General features: G+C 37.3%; 1 protein-coding gene across 1 annotated transcript in view; it reads left to right on the top strand.

The window, feature by feature from the left end:
* LOC122815327 overlaps positions 1 to 23,296 on the top strand; it is a 741,432-nt gene that overhangs the window by 350,991 nt on the left and 367,145 nt on the right. The window contains exon 6 of the mRNA XM_044087743.1: positions 2,179 to 2,277. Within this exon, the coding sequence (XP_043943678.1) occupies positions 2,179 to 2,277 (99 nt within the window). The remainder of the gene's footprint in view (positions 1 to 2,178; positions 2,278 to 23,296) is intronic.

Here is a 23,296-nt window from a genome sequence, read left to right on the forward strand (position 1 = left end):
GATCTCCATGATATCCCCAGTTGTCCTTTGGAAGGTACCTGTTGCTAGTATTCTTAAGACTACAAATACCTTGGTATCCACTAGGATGGGTTCCCCTCTGTTGGTTCTGTGTGTGAGGTGTGGCCAGCACAGCTCAAGAATTTGCTGTAGGATGTCCCTGTCCACCCTATAGAGCTCCACTATCTCCAGCTCATGTAGCCCCTGGTAGGTTACCCTGGGTCTGTACACTCATCTCCTTCTCCTCACTGTGGGTTGGTCATCAGCATTTGCATCCTCACCACCCTCAGCCTCCTCCACATATTGATTTATGAGAGCAAAAGCAGCCCCTATCATTTTGTTGCTTTTTTTAGGTAAAATTTCCCTATGTGTACACTGATGGTGTAGAGTTTGTGGGAAAAACTAGAGTGAAAGGTATTTGCATAGTTTATAGTAGTGTGCTGGGCTGGGCTGCTGCTTGTGTAACTGGCTGATTCTGATACATTTCACCTGCCAGCTATGCTAGTTCTCCTTGATTACCTTCCTACTGCTGTTTTCCTTACTCATCACCTTCCTGTTTAAGCCCCGAGGTGCGCCGAGCAAACCCAGTGCTCAGATGTGAACAAAGCTGCTATTTCCTGGTTTATTTATTTATTTTTCTTGTTTAAAACTGGTACACAGAGCGCACACCAATTTAGGCAATGTAAATACTGCTAGGCAGCTTCAGACACACCCCGTTCCTTAGCTGTGCTTAGCTAAGGGCAAACATGGGCCACAGAGCTCCAATAAGCTTATAGCATGCATGATATACCCCCTTATGTAGTCATCTAGCTCTTAGGCTTACACCATGGTATTACTGCACCTACACAGCTGGGTGCAAGCTAACACTGAGGGGAAATCTGTGATTCACTATCATTCCCCTCATTTGCATAGAATTGAATGCTAATGCATGGTTACAAAACCGACACTCAGCCTTCCCCCTTAGCAACCACTATTCCATGGTCTTGTGTTGTGCATGTCATTGACTATTATGGCAAAATGATGATTTTGGTTTAAAAGCTTATTTCCAGCTTTTTTTATTATTTTCGGACCAATCCCATTTGCGCACAGCTGCCCTACACTTAAACGTCCAAAATCAGCCAAAAAAGTTATTTTTTTATAATTCTGAAACTAATTTTCATGGCTATGGCCATATATTTGGCCTTTGGCATGCCTAACCCTTATAATACATGAGATTTTACAAGCTGTCATGCCTCTGTTTTGTAAGTTTGCAGAAATGTATCTACTGGCTGAATACATTTTTGCAGTCTACACTATTTCTGTATGGATGTCTGCCTGCTTCCTGGATTGCTAATTCACCTCATTTGCATGGGTTTCACCAGTAAATCAGGTAATTAGCATACAGTGGCTGTGTCTGTCAGGAATAGTGCAGGAGCGCTCATGCATGTCCCTGGAGCTCATTCCTGGATCGCACGTCAGCCATATTGCCTGCAGCAACTCTTCCACTATTCCTGCAAGCCATGCATAGCTTGCTGAATCCTAGGGCTAATCTATCCAGTTATTAACAATCAGACATTACATAGCTCATTCAATTCTTGCCTTTTCCTAAACCTCCCTCATCCACATTATTCTGTATGTATTGTTCCCATAATTCCCAATTTTTCTAATTTGCTTCGACTCTTTGCTGAAGATCTCACTTCCCATTGTTTTATCTCAGTTACTATATTCACTCCTATCAAAGTTGGCTTAGACTTTGATTTCTGTTTTGATCCAGGTTTGCTATGTTGTTGATAGAAATAAGGTAGGTGTCATGCTCAGATACTTTATCTGAGGATAAGAGATACTATTATAGAGATATGCTATATTTTATCAAGACTTGTGAAGTAATATCCCTTTTTAATGAAATCCAAAATAGATAAATAAATACCATGACAGACAGACAGATTGATAGATAAAATACCAAGGTGAAGTGGGTGTGACTGCTCCACCCATAAAACCCCTGCAAAGGGTGTTGACAGCTGTACTGTCCTTACTTAGTATAACCTTTACTGATGTTTTAATGTTTCAGGATACAACATGCATTGTCTTTAAAAATGGAATTGCTGCAAAAGTTCTTGACTGAATCAATGAATACTCATTTCACATACCTAAAGTTTATCAGAAAAATCAGAACCATAATTTATTATTTATTTATTTCCCTAGGTGACACCGGCAACCCTACAGTAGTGGTGGTGCTGGTGTGCATCATTGTTCTACTCTCACTTCTTGGTGTTATTGTCTGGCGATATTTATCAAGACGAAGTAAGTCACACTCATCAGTCTGAAAAATGTAAAGCATCTTAGCTTATTTATGTCTCTCAACACCAAAATTAATTTTATTCTCAGAGACTGCAACAGAAGGAAGCATGTCGTAATAATAATTTCTTTCTTTATAGCAAGATACATAGACGTGTCTTTATTTTGTGATAAAATGTATCAGTAATATTTAACAAACATTTCTTTATTAAAGCAGAAAGCAGGTAAAGCATCTCACATGAGTAGTAGACAGCTGTTTAGAATTGCAGCCATGAAGGTGCTAGTGGTGGTTATGATTGGAATTCTGTTCCCTAAACAGAGGTATGATGTGTGTGTTAACAGGCATGTTAGTTCCAGCTATGCAAGGCCGAATATTAAGATGTGGTTTGTTTGTGATCATCAGGTTACATATTCAGCTTTGATACCAAGAAGATCCGAAAGCTGTGAGCTATATCCCCACATTCGGCATCTGCATTCATGTTTTGGTATAGAATCTAAACTGCAGCATTAAAAGGTTGCTGCACTCCTGAGGTACCCTGATCCATATGAAGACAATAGCAGGTACTCCTATCTCTCTTAGTTGATGGTACCTTACTCAGAAGTTTAAGATCCAAAGACACCTACCAAAAACAGCAGAGGAATTTTTCCCAGGATCCTGACAAAATATTCCCCACCTCTATACTATTACCCAGTACTCCCTGAATATGCCACATGAGTAGTGGGACTAACCCACTCAATGAAAAAGTAAATACATCATGATAAATACAAGTACACAATAGATATGTTCTGATAAAATGCAAAATTAAATTAGCCAATTCACTGTTAGGGTAACAGAAAGCTATTTCCTGCTTTCTGTGATATAAAATCCTGTTCACGCTTTTCCTGTTAAAACCATGCATTTTTAAATCACCATTAGGTATGGTGTAACTCATTTTCTCAATGTCATTTTGAGACATGAATGATTTACTTCTCCTGGCTTAATGGAAGCATCAAATTGTCCATCATACGTGAGAAGGTCTTTGGTAAACAGTGCCAGATGGGGAATGTCTGGTTGATGACTGAAGTAGGCCAGAAATGGGCCATAGAAATGATCATTATATTCTCTGAAGGCCTTCAGAATATAATAGGTAATGACGGGGGTGATGCCTTCAATGGATGGGAAATCTTTTTTTTTTCCTCAAACCTAGCTCCCCTGGTCCTGAAAGTACCACCCCTAGAAACCTACTTGCGTTCAGCTTCCAACTAGTCACCACTTTATTTATCCGTACCTTGATCAAAAAATTAAAACCCACTACACTTTCTGCTGATTAACTCCCTGCCGAGTACCTACAAAAATCAGCTGATGCTATTGCTTACCCCATCTCAATACTAATCAATCGAACCATAGTAGAAGCTAAAATTCCCACCATCTGGAAAATATCCTATGTAATCCCACTTCACAAAGGAGGCAACTCTACTGAATTCTCCAGTTATAGGCCAATAGCTATACTCTCTCCACTTGCAAAGATTATGGAAAAATGTATTCATAGACAATTCATGCACCACCTAATCCAGAATTACTTTATGGCAGACACTCAGCATGGCTTCTGTCCTCATCACAGCACTACCTCAGCCCTCCTAGTCTTTACCAACACCATAAACCATAATGACAACAATAATTATATATCCTCAGCCCTTTTCTTAGATCTTTCCAAGCCATTCGATATGGTTGATCACCAACTTTTAATACACACTATGCAAACATTCTGTCTAGATACCAGAGTCCTTCAGTGATTTCAGTCCTACCTGAATGGTCGACAGCAGGCTGTCCTCTGGCAGAACAAACTCTCTAATCTTTTACCTAACGCCCTTTGAGAACCACAAGGCTCTATACTAGGGCCCTTGCTGTTCTCCAGCTTCATTAACAACCTTTGTACTGTCATCCCAAAAGTCAGCTGTATCCAATATGCTGATGACTCTACTCTGATTTGCTTGGCCACATCTCCAGTAGAGTTATAGTCAGCTACCCAGACCACCTTTAATACAATAGAAAACTGACTTTCTGAACGTCATCTGTTCCTAAATCCCAAAAAAACTAGAATGCTGTTATTTTCACCAACACGTAAGTCTACCGCTTTCACCTTTACCATAAATTCAAATGATGGCACAATAATCTCCCCTAACCCCTCTACAAAACTATTAGGTGTCATCATAAATAATAATCTAAAATTCGACCTACATGTTAACCAAACTATCAAAACCATCAATAAAAATCTAGGGTCACTTTACAGAATAAAAGTCTTCCTAACCCATTCAGCTAAAATTGCCATAGCTCACTCTCACCTTCTTTCAACCCTTCTGTATGCATCCCCTCTACTGTCGAATTTAAACAAGACCGCCCTTAACAAACTCGCAATTTGCTACAACCACATTGCCAGGTTTGCCACTGGGCTGCCTTCATCATTGCATCAATCTAAATCAGCTTGGGTGGCTTGAACTACCCAGCCTAATCCAGTATAATCAACTGATTATGGCCTATAAAATCCTCTATAATCCGGTCAATACTCCTGCACTTAAAAATATTATCACTCCCTATAACAATCCTAGACTGCTTTGATCCTCTAACAAGCTACTTATTCAGACTAGCAAAATTAATAACGCAGCCGGTGACTAATTCTTTGCAAACTCTGTAAGAAGACCCTGGAACTCTCTTCCAGCTGATATTACTTTCTACCTTAGGTCAATTTAAAACTAGACTCAAACAACATTTGGCACTTAACTGGCTATGTCAATGTATCAAGCCTGGCTAACTCTCTCTACAATGTGTAAAAATCTGTTAACCAGCTTACTGTGTAATTTAATTTAATCCTGATTTATGCTCGGGATTAACTATAGGTTCATAGGTACATAGGTTTATACTAGGCTATCTGCCCTAAGGCATTTATAAGCCTAGCCCAAATTTTTGTGGCTTACGCCACCCCTTATATGAAAAAATACTGTGAACATTAGTTTGTTGTGTCTCTGTCCAGCAGTGACACAGAGATGATTCCCGGGATAAACCTACGATCTCCCATCCACAGGTCAAGATTTCTCTTGAACAGAGCCAGCGAGGTGCTCTGCCTCACATGGACCGGGATTTTATTCCACAGCATAGGGAGTCTCTGAGTGATAAATCTATCCCTCCAGCACGTCCTATTTATATCCGTGCTAAGGTTTAAGTTGCTTGCTCTAGTGGTTTTGGTGGATTTGGATTTTTTGAGGTGGAGCATGTCAATTAATTCCGGGTTGGACATGGCCTTGTATGTCAGGCACATGTCACCTCTGAGCAGACGGTATGCAACTGAATAGAGCTGGAGTTTCTTCAATCTGGCAGCATATGACAGATTTTGGAGTCCCTTTATCCTTTTGGTGAGGAACTTTTGGGGTCTCTCCAATTGCTGCAGATGTCAGGTGCGATACATCCCGAATGGGGCATTGTACTCGATCATTGGTCTGATAAGTGAAGAGTACAGGGGAACAATGACCTCACTAGATCTGGATGTGAATCCCTTCATGATCAGGTGGGCAATGTAGAAGGTCTTTCTAACCACTTTAGCAATGTGAGTGTCAAAAGAAAGGCCACTGTCAACCTGGGTCCACAGGTCCCCGATAACTTCTTCTGTGCTTAGTGGATTGCCACCTATATGGTAGCTTGGGGTTACCTTGTTTTTCCCGACGGGTATGACTATACATTTTTTGGTGTTTAACTTCAGGCCATGGCTCTGGCACCAGCTATCTGTTTCCGTGAGTCCCTTCTGAAGGATATCCGTGTCCGATGCACTTTCCACTATGGCACCCAGTTTGCAGTCGTCTGCAAACTTTGTCAGCCAAAGTCTTCCCATGTTGGCCTGTACTTCTGAGAAGTAGAAGCCGAACAATAGGGGGCCAAGGACCGAGCCCTGTGGGACACCGCTTGTGACCGGCTTGGAGTCTGACATAGCGCCAGCAACTCTAACCCTGTGGGTTCTGTCCTTAAGCCAGTTTGCAACCCATCTTGTGACATATGGGTTTACATTTAAGCTGGTAAGTTTTTCTAAAATACCCGAGTGGGGTATTGTGTCGAAGGCCTTTGCAAGGTCAAGGTAGGCTGTATGGACTGCCTTTCCCTCATCAATGGCCTTGGTGACTGTTTCGAAAAAGTCGACCAAGTTCAAAAGGCATGATCTGCCCTTGACTAAGCCAAACTGGGTCGGGTCCAATGTCTGCAAGTCCCCTATATCTTTGTTTATGAGCTCCATTATGACCCTCTCCATAGCTTTGCAGACTAGACTTGTTAAGCTTCTGGGGCGGTAAATACCAGGGTCCGTAGAGGCACCGCCTTTGTGGAGTGGGACCACAGTTGCCGTACGCCATTCCTTGGGCACGTATCCTGTGGTAAGGCTGAGATTAAACAGCTGCCTTATGTGCGGGTTTAATTCCTCATTTAGCTCTTGTAGCACACAGCCGGGGACACTATAACCTGTGGAACTTGTTTAACTTGCTTACTTATGTAATCACTGTCAATAGTCTGTTTGTAATATGTAATGTTGGTATTATGTAATGCTGCATCTGCTTACCCTTGGAGCTTTTCTCCCCGGGCCTCCGCTGAAAATGGACATGCATCCAGTCGGACTATCCCGGTCAACAAATGTAAAATAAATAAATAAATAAATATGTTTTTATTTTCAATTAAAATAACATTTACATATTTTTAAATAACATTTTAAACAACTATATACAATATTTACAATAGCCTGACTTTCAATTATATACACTGTATGTTATTAAATATAGAATTAACAGATCAGTTATCAGAGATACAACATTGATTATTGCAGAGTGTCCAACAAGGATATAACTTTCTTCCAAGGATTATTTACCAGTGGTCTGGGATAGATTTGTAGTTCATTGATTTTTATTTCCATCGATGTAGTTGTTCATAGGTTCATAGGTTCATAGGTTCATACTAGGCTATCTGCCCTGGGGCAATTATAAGCCTAGCCCGATTCTGTATGGCTTACGCCACCCCTTGATTTGAGTATACTGTGCCCTTTTTAAGGTTTAGTTTACTGTGCCTCTGTCTAATAGTGACACGGGAGTAATCCCTGGGACAAACCTACGATCCCCCATCCACCTATCGAGATTCTTCTTGAAGAGATTCAGTGAGGTGCTCTGCCTCACATGAACTGGAATTCTATTCCAGAGCGAAGGGAGCCTCTGGGTTATGAACCTGTCCCTCCAGCAAGTTCTATTTATTTCTGTGCTGAGGTTCAAGTCCCTCAAGTGTGTGGCTCCAAGGGATTTAGATTTACTAAGGTGGAGCATGTCCATTAATTCTGGATTTGACATAGCTTTGTATGTCAGGCATAGATCGCCTCAAAGTAGGCGGTATGCAACTGAGTAGAGCTGGAGTTTTTTTAACCGAGCAGCATATGGCATCTGTTCGAAACCCTTGATCCTCTTGGTGAGATACTTTTGGGGTCTTTCTAATTGCTGCAGGTGTCGGGTAAGGTACATCCCAAAAGGGGCATTGTATTCTATGATGGGCCTGATGAGGGATGAATAAAGGGGCTCGATTACCTCTCTTGATCTAGATGTGAAACCCTTCATGATGAGGTGGGCTATGTAGAAGGTCTTTCTAACCACTTTGGCAATGTGGTTTTCAAAGGTGAGATTGCTATCAACTTGGGTCCCCAGGTCCCTATTAACTTTCTCTGTACTTAATGGGTTTCCGCCTATGTGGTAATTTGTGGGCACATTGTTTTTGCCAAAGGGTATGACTATACATTTTTTGGCATTTAGCTTTAAACCATGGCACTGGCACCAGTTATCTGTCTCTGTGAGACCTTTTTGAAGGATGTTTGTGTCAGCTGGAGAGTTGATTATGGCGCCCAGTTTGCAGTCGTCTGCGAACTTGGTGAGCCATAGTCCTCCCACGTTTGCCTGTACCTCGGAAAAGCATATACCAAACAAGAGTGGTCCCAGGACAGAACACTGTGGGATGCCACTTGTGACCGGTTTTGAGTCTGACATGGCTCCAGCAACTCTCACTCTGTGGATTCTGTCTTTGAGCCAGTTTGCGACCCATCTTGTGACACAGGGGTTTATATTTAAGCTGGATAGCTTATCTATGATGCCTGAGTGGGATATGTGTCAAATGCCTTTGCAAGGTCCAGATAGGCTGTGTGGACTACCTTCCCTTCATCTATGGCTTTGGTGACTTGTTTCGAAGAAGTCAACCAGGTTCAAAAGGCAGGATCTGCCATTGACAAAGCCGAACTTGGTAGGATCTAGTGTCTGTAGGTCCCCAATGTCTTTGTTTATGAGCTCCATGATGATCCTCTCCATAGCCTTGCAGACTAAGCTAGTCAGGATTATGGGGTGATAGTTTCCAGGGTCCGTAGAGGCTCCACCTTTGTGGAGTGGGACCACTGTTGCTGTACGCCATTCTGTGGGCACATATCCTGTAGTGAGGCTGAGATTGTATAGCTGTTTTATTTGAGGGATTAGTTCCTCTTGGAGTTCATGTAGGACGCAACCTGGGATGCCATCTGGTCCCATGGAAGCAGTGTTTTTTGCTTTGGAGAGGGCAGCCTTCACCTGAGCATCAGAGATGTTTGGGAGGCAGCCCTCTGCTGGGATAGATACTTGCTCTTTTGGGGGGGGGTGGAGAAGTTTGCACTGAACCTGTCTGCCAGGATATTGGCGATGTCTGTGGGTTCAGTGTATTTTCTGTCATTTAGAATCAACTCAGAACAAGTCTGGGAGTTGCATCCCAGGTTTCTAACATAACTGAAAAAAGCCTTATGATTGTCTTTGGTGTCCTGTGCAATTTTCTCTCGAAGCTGGCCTTGGAGGATTTTTGAGGATCATAATTTTTGCTAGTACTGATCAGAGATGCCTTCCTATTAGGGATTTTGCTCTATCATGTAGTAGCTTCCTCCTTCTGTTGTACAGTTTATTTATGGCAGGGGTCCACCAGACTAGATGCCTGCCTTTGGATGATTGGGTCTTGGTTTTGTTTGGGATAGCATGATCCATGCATTCCTGGAGATGTCCGTAGAATGCATTTATATAGGATTCTGCAGTTTGGGCCGTAGTTTCCACTGGCCCTGGGGCCTTGAAGGATTCCACTTCAGTTTTGAGAAGTGAGAAGTTCGCTTTTGAGAAGTTTTTCACTGTGGTTTTCTGGGCTGGGGGTGGGGTCGGGATGTGGACATCCAGTGAAATTAATTTATGGTCTGATCTTACCAATGAGGGATATACTTCTGGTGTGGAGCATAGAGTCCCCATGTTGGTAATGATCAGGTCTAGTATGTTGTCCCCTCTTGTGGGAGTGGTGACTAGTTGTTCCATAGCATTTGAGTTTATAATTTCCAGGAACCTTTGGGCTAAGGTGCTGGGGCTTGAGTAGTGCTCCCAGTCAATGTTTGGGTAGTTGAAGTCACCCAATATAATGGTGTTCGGAGAGATCTTCATGTTCTCCAATGTTTTCAGGAAAGCCGAGTGGGATTCCTGACTTTGAGAGGGTGGTCTGTAGGATGCTATAAACTGAAAAGCAGTCTTGGCCACTGTTAGTTACACATGGATGGTCTCCGATACTTCGTGCAATGCCACTAACCTGGAGGTGTGGATATCCTTGATAAATATGGAAACTCCCCCTCCTTTTGTGGTTCGGTCTGGGTTTTGGGGCCAAAAAGCATGATATGAGGTATAGCCTGGTAGTGCTGGGGTGCTCTCTGGAGCCTTGAAGCAGGTTTCTGTCACTGAACAGATATCAATGTTCTCCATACTGAGGAGAGCTTCGAGTGCGTGCATCTTGAGGTTAAGACTTCTGGCGTTTAGCAGCATTACCCTTAGTTTCTTGTTCCTTGTGATGTCTATGGGGGTGGGTTTGACTTTTGAGCCTTGCCTAAAAAAGGCACTATGGGGGTAGGGTTGCCACCTTTTCAAATGGCCAAAGTGGGACATTTTTGGGGCAAACATCAGATTTTACAAGCCGACACATATCCACGGTCAGTACAAAGGATTGAACTTAACTTTTTTGCCTAAATAAAAGCTTATTCTTGTAGCATTTTAGTTGCTTATGTTTCTTATAACATTTAGGTATTTCAAATACAGAATAACTGTTTTATGCAACTATTACATAAAATATAGGAAATAATTTTATACTAAAATCTCAGGACATTTGCCATTTTTAAAATTTTTTGTCAGGACGCAACTGCCCAAAGAGGGACTGTCCCTCGCAAAGTGGGACAGGTGCTAACCCTATATGGGAGTGGCAAGAGCCTTTGCCAATATCCGAAAGCCCAGTGGTGACAGGTGCAAGCCATCCCTAGCGAAGCAACGTGGCTTGTAGAGCATGTCATCCCATGCTGACAGACACTGGATCCCCTTTGAATGACACCAAAATTTTAGCCAATTGTTAAAATCGATCATTTTGTCTTTGTACTGTGGCATCATTCTAGGTGAGGGTAAGATGCTGCTCAAGATCAGGGTCATACCAGCCTGGGCTACATTGTCTTCAGTAAAGTGTAGAATTCTTCCAAGGTTGAGGGTGTATTTGAATTCCACCTTCTGGTTACGCATTTCCTAGATATAGCAAGTATTGTCCATAACAAATACATATTTGTCTTATTCAGGTAGGGAGCTTCATTTACACTTAGTATAAACAATACTTTAGTTAAGGTAAAGGATTCACAGGTTGGTACTAGGCTATCAGCCCCTAGGGCCTATACAAGCCTATGTGCCCACAGAATGGCGTACAGCAACAGTGGTCCCACTTCACAAAAGTGGAGCCTCTACGGACCCTGGAAACTATCGCCCCATAAGCCTGACTAGCTTAGTCTGCAAGGCTATGGAGAGGATCATCATGGAGCTCATAAATAAAGACATTGGGGACATACGGACACTAGATCCTACCCAGTTCAGCTTTGTCAAGGGCAGATCCTGCCTTTTGAACCTGGTTGACTTCTTCAAAACAGTCACCAAAGCCATAGATGAAGGGAAGGTAGTCCACACAGCCTATCTGGACCTTGCAAAGGCATTTGACACAATACCCCACTCGGGCATAATAGATAAGCTATCCAGCTTAAATATAAACCCCTATGTCACAAGATGGGTCGCAAATTGGCTCAAAGACAGAACCCACAGAGTGAGAGTTGCTGGAGCCATGTCAGACTCGAAACCGGTCACAAGTGGCATCCCACAGGGTTCTGTCCTGGGACCACTCTTGTTCGGTATATACTTTTCCGAGGTACAGGCAAACATGGGAGGACTATGGCTCACCAAGTTCGCAGACGACTGCAAACTGGGCGCCATAATCAACTCTCCAGCTGACACAACATCCTTCAAAAAGGTCTCACAGAGACAGATAACTGGTGCCAGTGCCATGGTTTAAAGCTAAATGCCAAAAAATGTATAGTCATACCCTTTGGCAAAAACAATGTGCCCACAAATAACCACATAGGCGGAAACCCATTAAGTACAGAGAAAGTTATTAGGGACCTAGTGACCCAAGTTGATAGCAATCTCTCCTTTGAAAACCACATTGCCAAAGTGGTTAGAAAGACCTTCTACATAGCCCACCTCATCAAAAGGGTTTCACATCTAGATCAAGAGAGGTAATCGTGCCCCTTTATTCATCCCTCATCAGGCCCATCATAGAATACCATGCCCCTTTTGGGATGTACCTTACCCGACACCTGCAGCAATTAGAAAGACCCCAAAAGTATCTCACCAAGATGATCAAGGGTCTCAAACAGATGCCATATGCTGCTCGGTTAAAAAAACTCCAGCTCTACTCCATTGCATACCGCCTACTTCGAGACGATCTATGCCTGACATACAAAGCTATGTCAAATCCAGAATTAATGGACATGCTCCACCTTAGTAAATCTAAATCCCTTAGAGCCACACGCTCGAGGGACTTGAACCTCAGCACAGAAATAAATAGAACTTGCTGGAGGGACAGGTTCATAACCCAGAGGCTCCCTTCACTCTGGAATAGAATTCCAGTTCATGTGAGGCAGAGCACCTCACTGAATCTCTTCAAGAAGAATCTGAATAGGTGGATGGGGGATCGTAGGTTTGTCCCAGGGATTACTCCCATGTCACTATTAGACAGAGGCACAGTAAACTAAACCTTAAAAAGGGCACAGTATACTCAAATCAAGGGGTGGTGTAAGCCATACAGAATCGGGCTAGGCTTTATAATTGCCTCAGGGCAGAGAGCCTAGTATGAACCTATGAACCTATGATTCATTAAATAAAGCTTGTAAAAATTATTGATTCATAGGTTCACAGGTTGGTACTAGGCTATCAGCCCCTAGGGCCTATACAAGCCTAGCCATAACAATTCCCTGGTTATTTCTTCCCACACTGTTTACTTCCCTGGACCCCTGTCTAGCAGGGCAACTGATGTGATCCCCGGGGTGAATTTCCTTTCTCCCATCCAATCGTCAAGGTTCCTTTTGAAGAGGGCCAAAGAGGCACTCTGCTTAACATGTATGGGCAATCTATTCCAGAATCTGGGGAGTCTCTGGGTCAGGAACCTATCCCTCCAGCATGTTTTGTTTATTGTGATGACAAGGTTTAGATCCCTGGAGCATGTGGCTCTGAGGGATTGTGATTTCTTTAAGTGTAGCATGTCCAACAGCTCTGGGTTTGACATGGCCTTGTATGTTAAGCAGAGATTGCCTCTGAGTAGACGTAGGGCATCTGCTTTAGGCCTGTGATTCTTTTAGTGAGGTATTTCTGCGGCCTTTCCAGTTGTTGTAGATGCCTTGAGAGGTACATACCAAACAGGGCGTTGTATTCTATAATGTGTCTAATGAGGGATGAGTACTGTGAGACAATGACCTCCTTTTTTCTGGATGAAACGCCCTTAGTCATGAGGTGTGCCACATAGAAGGATTTCCTGACTGTTGCGGCAATGTGGTTTTCGAAGGTGAGACCACTGTCCACCTGTGTCCCTAAGTCTCTTATCACACTTTCAATGTTTAGTGTACTGCCACCTATATGGTAATTCATGGATACATGTTTTTTTCCGAAAGGGGATAACTATATATTTCTTGGCGTTGAGCTTAAGCCCATGGCTCTGGCACCAAGCATCTGTTTCTGTAAGGCCCTTTTGTAGAGTATCCACATCATTTGGGGATTCAATAATGGCTCCCAGTTTGCAGTCATCTGTGAACTTTGTTAGCCAGAGTCCCTTAGTGTTGGCATGTACTTCAGAGAAGTAGATGCCAAACAAGAGCGGTCCCAAGACTGAACCCTGAGGTACTCCACTTGTCACTTGTCTGGAGCTGGATTTGGAGTCGGCTACTTTTACAGTATGGGTTCTATCAGTAAGCCAGTTAGCAACCCATTGGGTGACCTAGGGATTAATGCCCAGCTTAGTAAGTTTATCTATGATTCCAGAGTGGGGGGTGGTGTCAAAAGCCTTGGCAAGGTCTAGATAGGCTGTGTGGACCAACTTAACCTTGTCCATGGCTCTGGAGACTGATTCAAAGAAGTCAATCAGGTTCAGGAGACAAGATTGTTTTTTCACGAACCAAACTGGGTGGGGTCCAGTGTTTGAAGGTTGCCAATGTCTTTGTTTATAAGTTCCATGATAATACTCTCCATGGCCTTGCAGATCAAGCTTGTCAGACTGATGGGATGGTAGTTTCCGGGATCCAAGGTGGATACCCCCTTGTGGAGTGGGATAACTGTAGCTCTGCGCCACTCAGTGGGCACGAAACCTGAGGTGAGGCTATGATTAAACATGACACTTAGGTGAGGTGCCAGCTCATATTGTAGTTCATGTAGTACACAGCCTGGGATGTCATCTGGTCCCATGGATGCTGTATTCTTAGCTTTGGAGAGTGCATTTTTTACCTGTGTGGCCATTATTACTGTAATTTGGCAATCTTCCGGTATTGAGATGGGCCATTTAGGGGGTGAAAGGGGGGGGGTGAAGCTGGCACTGAATCGATCTACCAGGATATTGGCAATATCCTTGGGATCAGTATATTTAATGCCATTCTGTTTTTGCTCAGAGCATATCTGAGCATTGCCATTTAGATTCTTGACTTAGTTCTAGAATGCCTTATGGTTGTCTTTAGAATCTTTGGCAATTTTATTTATATAACTATCTTTGGAGGATTTTATGAGGGATCTCAGTTTCTTACTGAGGCTGGTAAGGGAGTTTTTTGCAAATTGGGATTTTCCTCTTTTCTGCAACAGCTTTTGTTGTAAATTTTGTTTATGGCAGGGGACCACCAGATTGGCTTCCTTTTTTGGATGAGAGCATCTTGGTTCTATTTGGGATTGCATTCCAATATGATTTAATTTTATTACATTCATAAAACATATGAATCCAGTCTGCTTTATTTGACTTTTCACACCTCCAGCAAAAAACATTTGTAGTAGTACTGATCTTTTTAATTCTATCTTGTGTTAAAAATGCTCTATGTAAGTATTTCCAGTTAAATATTTTCCAGTACTGTCTGTTAGATGTGTAATTAACTGATAGTAAAATGTTAGTTTTAATTTCTTCTGTTCACTGCAATGACTGACCTTTTGTTAAGAACTGTCAGTATGATGGTTTGGGAATTGTTTTATATGTTATTGACTCTTTATATAGATTTGAAATGGAATTTTTCTTTTCACAACTATTATATATAAATTCATACAGAAAACTTATTAGATTTGGAATATCTTTAAATGAGGAAGTATTAATTAATCTGCTAAATCTTGAGTGTACATTAGAATGCTTTGTAAGGTTAACCAGTCCTGTGTTGGAATATTGTAAGCAGTTTTTATCATATGTATATCTAAAACATTTAATTTATTTACACATTGAAACCAGCATAAGAATCCATTTTGTTCCCAGAAGGTTATTGTTTCCCTATATATTTTGTGAGGAAAGTTCTTAGTGATGGTAAATGGTCAAACCAGAATTTTAGATTTATGTTTGCATTGATAAGTTTCCTAAAGGAATTAATGTAATGATTAATCAGAAATGTTTTAGAAGGTTTTGTTATATTATATTGTATACTTATGCATAGTATGTACCACGGTTTGTTTTATTTGTCTACTATTAAAGTTTTTTTTAATAGATTAAATTAATTTATTAATATAACCATTGTTAATTCTTTCCAGTTGGCAAAATAATTTGGGTTTATCCAGTCTATTGTAGTTTTAAGCACAGATGCTTTTATATATGTTTCTATTTCTGGGAAGTTCAGTCCTTCTTGTTTCCAGGGTCTAATGTGATGAGTTAGAGCTACTCTATTCTTTTTGGGATACCATAAAAAGTTTATTAAACATGAGTTTATTTCTTTAAGAATGCATCTTTCAGGAATTAACTGTATTGCTAATGCTACGTATAGTATTTTTGGCAATAAGACCATTTTTATTAATTGCAATCTGTCTTCAAAAGTTAAAATAATTTTGTTCCACTTTTCTATATATATTTTTATTACTTAAATAATGTTTTTATAATTTATTAATATTGTTTCATTTATATTTTTGCATAACACTATTCCTAAATAATTTAGCATAAAATGGGAAATCTTTTTGACTGAACTAAATATCATATTGTAATTTTAGAAGCTGCTTCTATAACCTGCAGCATCTTTATTCACTTATCACACCTGCCTTTGATGTCAGGAAGATCTTTATTTTTTCAAAACAGGTTTATTGTTTTAACATACAAGAGAAATATCATAACAATTTTATACAAGTAATTAAAATAGATATGATTATAACATTCAACAAAACAACTAAAGTATTTACAAAGACATCCACTACAATCAGATCAATTAATTAAACTAAAATACCATGCTATTGAAATTAGGATTTTTTTTAACAAATTTTGTAAATGATCCCATACAATATAATAAGATGTTTTTCTAGTTGTTCTTGACCTAATTGTGTTTATTTCCATATGGCACACTATATTCATAACATTTTTAAATTCATTGAACGAAGGAGGTGTATCTGAAATCCAATTTCTGGTTATTATTTTCCTAGCCACTGCTAGAATAGACCATAACAAGAGAAGCTTAACCTTTTTAACACTTTGAGGTACAGGTGTGTTGAATAATATAAGAGATTTAGAAATAATGAAATTATCTGTAAAAGAGCCTGCAAAATTCATTAATTGACTTCCAGTATTCTTTCAATTTTATACAGTCATAAAACATATGAGCCCAGTCAGCATTAATTTCTACATTACATCTCTTACATAGATTATCTTTATTATTTATTTTATTCATCATCAAAGGTGTATAAAAGATCTATGTAAACATTTCCATGTATAAAGTCTCCAGACAATGGAAGACATAGTTCTATAGGCAGATTCAATATATATTGTTTATCTTGTTGATTTGGTGGGTCCCCATTAATAGAAGTGAAATAATTCCAGTATGTATCTACACTGTAAAAAGTTTCTTGTCTGATAATTTTATGTATGTATGAAAGTTTACCTTTATCAGAAACTTTATGTTGTAAATTTAATATCAAGTAATCAATCAGTGTTGGAATAGATTCTTTAACTGTTATAGACATTAGATCTATTTTATTAATGAGATGTTGTCTAAAGGTCTGAACCTCTAACCAGCAAGTTTCTCTTAGATCAAATTCTTGTTTTAAGAAATCTAGATTTTTAACTTTATTATCAGATATCAACTGATACCAGTACTTTAGATCATTATCTATAGCTAAATGAGTTCCTTTAGAAGTAGATGACAAAAGCATACCCTGAGTATACATTATAGGGAATATAATAAAATTCCATTCCCTATACTTAGGGTGCATGAATATAAAGTTACAATAGCTAATAATAATATTTAATGGGTAACAAACCATATGTTTAGGTGTAATATGTGAAGTACAAAATTCCTTTAGTAACCATAACATGGAGTTATTTACAATCATATTTTTATGTGTTAAGGAGATTTTCATGACGTGCATACTAATTAGCTCCCAATAATCTTTCCATTTTGCGACATATGACTGATCTATTAATAAAGTAATAACTTTTACAATAGAAGAGATAGTATATAAATTAAAATCTGGAAAAGAAATACCCCCTTGAGACCAGCTATTAGTATGTTTCTTTAATGCAATCCTAGGTCTATTAGGTGCCCATAGGAAATTTAACATTGTGTATTCAGTTTCTTGATAATTATTTTTGTAGGTGGAAGTATTATTGATTGTATTAAGTATAAAATCTTGGGGAATATTATCATTTTAATAATTGTAAGTCTCTCCCCCATAGTAAAAAACATATTATTCCAGGTATTAAAAAGATGTTGTATATTAAGAAAACAGGTATTATAATTATTATATATAATAGATTTAATATCTTTAGATAGTATTATACCTAAATAAGTTATCTGACCTGAATTGGGTACATATTTAGTAAAATCACTAATGAGAATATTTTTTCGTGTATATATAGGTAGTATTTTAGTTTTTTCTTCATTGAATATTAAACCAGAAATACTTTTAAAATTCATCATTTTATCAAATAGAGACTGCATAGAAGAATTAGATCCTGCTGATGTAATTAGAACATCATCTGCAAAAAGTTGAATTTTTGATTTTGTATTTTCATCTATTTCAAAACCCTCTATGTCAGTACTGTTTCTGATCAAATTAGCCCAAGGCTCCATTACTAAAGTGAATAATAGTGAAGAAAGTGGACATCCTTGTTTTGTACCTTTAAAAATGGGTATTTTTTGTGAAACATATGTTCCTACCTTAATATAAGCCAATGTTCCTTTGTATAAATGCTCAATTAGATTTACAAATGCATCTGAGAAGTTTGTGCACTTCAGTAAGGTAAACAGATAGTCCCAACTTACTGAATCAAATGCTGAACTTATATCAAGACTAATAAGTGTTAAATCTTTCTTTTTCCTATTTGCAAAATCAATTAATGTTAAAGTTCTTCTTATATTATCAAAAGTATTTCTATTTACAATGAAGCCTGTCTGATCTACATCTATAATGCTGGGGGTGATTGTCTTCAATCTATCAGCAAAAATACTCATAAACATTTTATAATCAACATTAAGTAATGAGATGGGCCGATATGAAGTACATCTAGTTGGATCTTTATTAGGTTTTAAAATTGGCGAAATAAATGTATATTGCCAAGATGGGGGGAGGGGTTATTAACTCAGTTTGGGCCAAATAAAAACCTTATGTATTAATAAATATGTACTTTTAGAAAGGATTTTATATATCTCTGGTATAATACCATCATTACCCGGTGCTTTGTTTGATTTAAGCTTATTTATTTGTGTAATAACCTCTGTATATGAAATACTTTTGTCCAATGGTTTAATCTGTTGTTTATTAAGCTTTTTATTCATGTTTGTGGTTATAAACTCCTTTATTTTAATCTTTAGGTTCCATGTTAATGTTATTATGGTTAATTTTGTGAAAGTGATTTCTAAATTCATCTAGTATTTCTGGTATACTAGAAACATTCTTATTTTTCCTTAGAGAAAAGATTTCTTTGATATGGTTTTGTTTAGTCAACCTTTTTGTTTTATTTTTAAGTCTATGTAAGTATTTGGGGCTTATTGAATAAGACAAACACTTGTATTTCTCTAAAGTTATTTTAACTTTATGAGTTAAAATTTCTTTGTATTTCTCATTTAGTTTGTTTATTTCTTCAATAACTTTCTTGTCCATAATATTTTCTTTATTATTATGTTTATAACAGTCTAATTTACTTTGAATATCTAACAATTCCTTATCCCAAGATTTCCTTTTATTATTATACCATCTGATACTTTGTCCATATAGATATGATTTTAAGGCATCCCAAACATAGACAATGGAGACTTCAGGAGTATTATTTATGTCTAAAAATGTTTTACTTCTGAAAGTATATATTCTTTATAGTCTTTTAGTTGAGTTAAGTATGCGGGTATCCTTTTGATCTGAACATTATGAGTATTTTTATCATGAATTCAAAACAATTGAATTATGATCGGATATAGGACATGAAATGATTTTGGAATTAATTAAATCTGTTACCATCTGGTTAGAAATAAAGACCCTATCTATTTTTGAATAAGTTTTGTATCTGTTAGAAAAAAGGTGTATGGTAATGATTTTGAATCTATCTGATTATTAATATCATTCAAATGATAAGAATTAGCAAAATCATTTAAATGTTTTGCATTAGATGTAATTCTTCTTTTTCCTATAGTGGTAGTATCACTTTCATGTAGTATACAATTAAAGTCACCAGCTAAAATAATATCTCCTATAGAGAATGATATGATCTTATCAAGATGATGTTTCACTGTATTAATACCAATTCCAGGTATCCAATATACATTAATTAAAGTGTAAGTCTTCCCATTAATTTGTATTGTAACCATACAAAACATTCCTTTGTCATCCTGATAAGACTTAATGATTTTAGGAATGGGCATACTTTTATTCCATAAAATAGCCACTCCTCTTTTTCTGAGTGTGCTCTGAACTAACCAATACTGTATATTTGTTTGTGGCTAGTTTATCAATATCTTTTTTCAAGAGATGGGTTTCTTGCAGAAAGACTAAGTTGGCCTTATGTAAATTAATGTATCTTATTAGGCTTGCCCTTTTACACGGATTATTCAATCCATTAATGTTTAAAGAAATTCCTTTTAAAGATGTCATTTGGCATTTTAAAACTTAAGAATCTTATGATCAAAATAACAAATAACAACATAAGTAATGTTACATCTCCTCCTTTAGGTGTACCTTTAAATATAGCTGTATTTATTGAATCTCTTATGGGATTTTGTATAGGATTCAATTTTGTTTGTAGTGACAATGAGTGTACAAAATATATTGTGGATGTCAAAACTATATACATATAACAATGAACAAGTGAAAATAATGTAAGGATTAAACCTTGCATCCAGCCTGGAGTTAAAACTCCAACTTAGAGTAGTATTTACCACTCAAGTTAACCCCTACCTAAGCAGCAGTACCTCAGTTACCACCTTATCAATTTAATACTGGTTATATTTAACTTAAATTAACAGCTTTCAATTCAATTATCTAGCAAGACAAGACTACACATTTGATAAAACAGCATCATATAAACTAAAATAAACTTTTTTTTTTAAAAAACTATTCATACTACTATATACATCTATGTAATATAATACACTTGTATTCAAATAGCATTCAAATAATCTTGATATTAGGAACCAAGAGGAGAGAGAGAAATATAAGACGTGAAAGAAGGAGAGAGAGTGAAAGAAAGAGAGAGAGAGAGAGAGAGAGAGAGAAAAAAAGGAAGGCATATTTACATATTAATTTATTCAAAGTATGTAAAAATAAGCTCTAACATTCATTTAAATCAAAAACTTTGGCTAATATAGTTCAGCCATTACATATATTAAGATGCATCTATTTTCTGTCATGTAAATGCAGTCAACAGCTTCCAAAAAAAAACTTGAATTGCTTGTATATGAGCATTTTACTCATACTCATTATTGTCAATAGAATAAAATATTATATTTATAGAAATTGTTATAAATCATACTGCATAGTTATGCAAATTCTCAGAAACACTTGCATTATTGTAAAAAAAGCCATCTGTATCTTGTATGTCTATACTACTGCTTTAAAATATATCACATGACAATTTCTTCCAGAATAGAGTTATAAAGTTATTTATGCTTGTCAATCAGATGAATTAAATGAGTTATAGTAATGTATATGTTTGGAACATAAGTTTTTAACACAGATTAGTATGCTGCAGTCAAGTAGATTTTCAAAAACACTTGAATAAATGTTTCATTTTCTTTGCCTTCTAAAATAAGACATTTACTTACTACAAGAAACTGCATCATTTGAAATCATTATAACTGACATATTTTATGAATTATAACATAGATATTTAAGTAATTATATAAAATAACTCACATTTAAATGTTAAAGAGTTCATTTTCCTTCACATAGTCTCATTTGCATCAGTTCTACTTCCTGGTAGAGTGTTCTTCCTGAATCTGCGATGTGTCAGTGTGATATCTGGGTCAAAGTTCAGATTGACTGCTTTCAGCTTCTCTGTGAGAATTCTGAGAGTTGAAGCTTTTGAAACAACTCGAGGACACTGTTCATGAGGTAGCCCACATCCCAGATTGTCTCCCTTAACATTTTGGCAGGAAACTTGTTAAAAACTAGTGACAAACATTCATTTAGCAGTGTAAATGCATCTAAACATGACAAAACTTTCACAATGTATTTTGCAGGTTATTACAGCCTCTATGTAAGTGAAATTAAGCCCAAAGTTATTAATAAGTAATAAAACTCAATATTTTTGTCCCAACTCAATTTTATGCAAATCTTATTATTTACTGTGTCTATATGATCAAAAACATTTCTATATATTAATATGGAAAAAACAATAAAGAGAAAGAATAAAGAAAAGAAAAAGAGAGTAGAAAATAAAAGAGTGTAAAGCAGAAATAAAAAAAATGTAAGAGAAAGCTATAAGAAGTATATACAATGGAATATTACTTACTGTTTATATTAATAGGGTTAAAAATAAAACATATTATTTACTATTATTTAGTTCTAATTATTATTAGTTAAAGCATGACAGATTATTTACAAACAAGCATAAGCAGTATAATCAAGAAAGTATAATTAGGAATAGCATTTGAAGAACATATAAACTTTTTACAAGGAATAAATATGTTATTATTCCATTTATCATATTTTCATTACTCTTCTCTCCCTGCCCTCCCCCACCCTTTACCCACTACATAATCTAAATAGAATGTCATTGTTTAAGCAAAGAAAAGAAGAAAAGGAGAAAAAAAAGAAAAAAAAATGTATCAAATTACTGACCTTATTTCTCTTTTTCAGAAAGAGAAACAAATTGAATACTAGCTTGTTATTAGTTCCTCAGATATTTTGACTGGTTATGAAACAACACATTTCTTTGCACACAGAGAATAACTTTGATTAAATCTTTTTCAGAATATTTGTGGCTTTCTGGAAATGCAGGAACTATATTTAAAAAGATTAATAATGAAGTAAAATGATGAGAGAAAAAAAGAAAAAAAAAACATAGAACAAATCATTTGTTTTTTAGTCTCTTCTTCTTCTCTGAAGTCTTCCACGAAGTTTCAGTTGCAAGTCTCTTTAATGAAGGACTAGCCCATTCCATTTCCTCTATTTTATCCAAAATCTTATTTTTTTTGATAAACAGTAAAGCAGAGTCTAAGTCATCAAAAATTTTAGGACCATCAGTAAGGAAGATTTTTAGCTTGGCAGGAAACATAAGGTATGTTTTAAACTGTGCTTTTTTAAGCTCCCTTATTAGTGGCAGAAAAACTTTTAGCTATTACCAAGGAAGAATAGTCATTGTCAAAATGCACAGTTGTCTCATTAATCTTAACAGGAGCTTTAGCCCAAGCAGATTTAAGAACCATCTCTTTATCAAAAGATGATAGAAATCTAACTATAACTGATCTAGGATAGTTTTTGTTAGAGTTAGTATTAGCTATAGATCTATGTGCTCTTTCGATACCAAAAGAGAATGCTTCTGGTAAGTCTAAAGTTTTAGGGAGCCATTTTGTTAAAAAAGAAGTAATATTGTTACCTTCAATATTTTCTGGCAGTCCAAAAATCCTAATGTTATTGCGCCTAGATCTATTTTCCAGGTCATCCAACTTTGTTTGTAAATGTGTATTTTGTTTCAGCAGAAACTCAATGTTGATTTCCTCTTCTTGGATTCTATTTTCCATGTCATTCACAGCTTCTTCTATGCCTGTCATCTGGATCTTCTGTTGTTGCAGGTCTATATGTAATAAGTCTATTTGTTTTGTAGTTTTTTCTATGAAGGTATCTATTTTAGTATCCATTTTATCCATCTTAGCATTAAGTTGCTGGATTATAGTTATCAGAGACTGAAGTTCTTTCTTGATGCTGGAGTCTTAAGAATTTGTCTTACTGGAACTCATTTCAGACTGATAAACTGACAGGAAAATTTCCAAAGTGATTTCTGACA

The sequence above is a fragment of the Protopterus annectens genome, chromosome 1.part1 (genome assembly GCF_019279795.1).
Source record: "Protopterus annectens isolate FY-2018-M chromosome 1.part1, PAN1.0, whole genome shotgun sequence".
In the NCBI taxonomy this organism is placed as follows: domain Eukaryota; kingdom Metazoa; phylum Chordata; order Ceratodontiformes; family Protopteridae; genus Protopterus; species Protopterus annectens.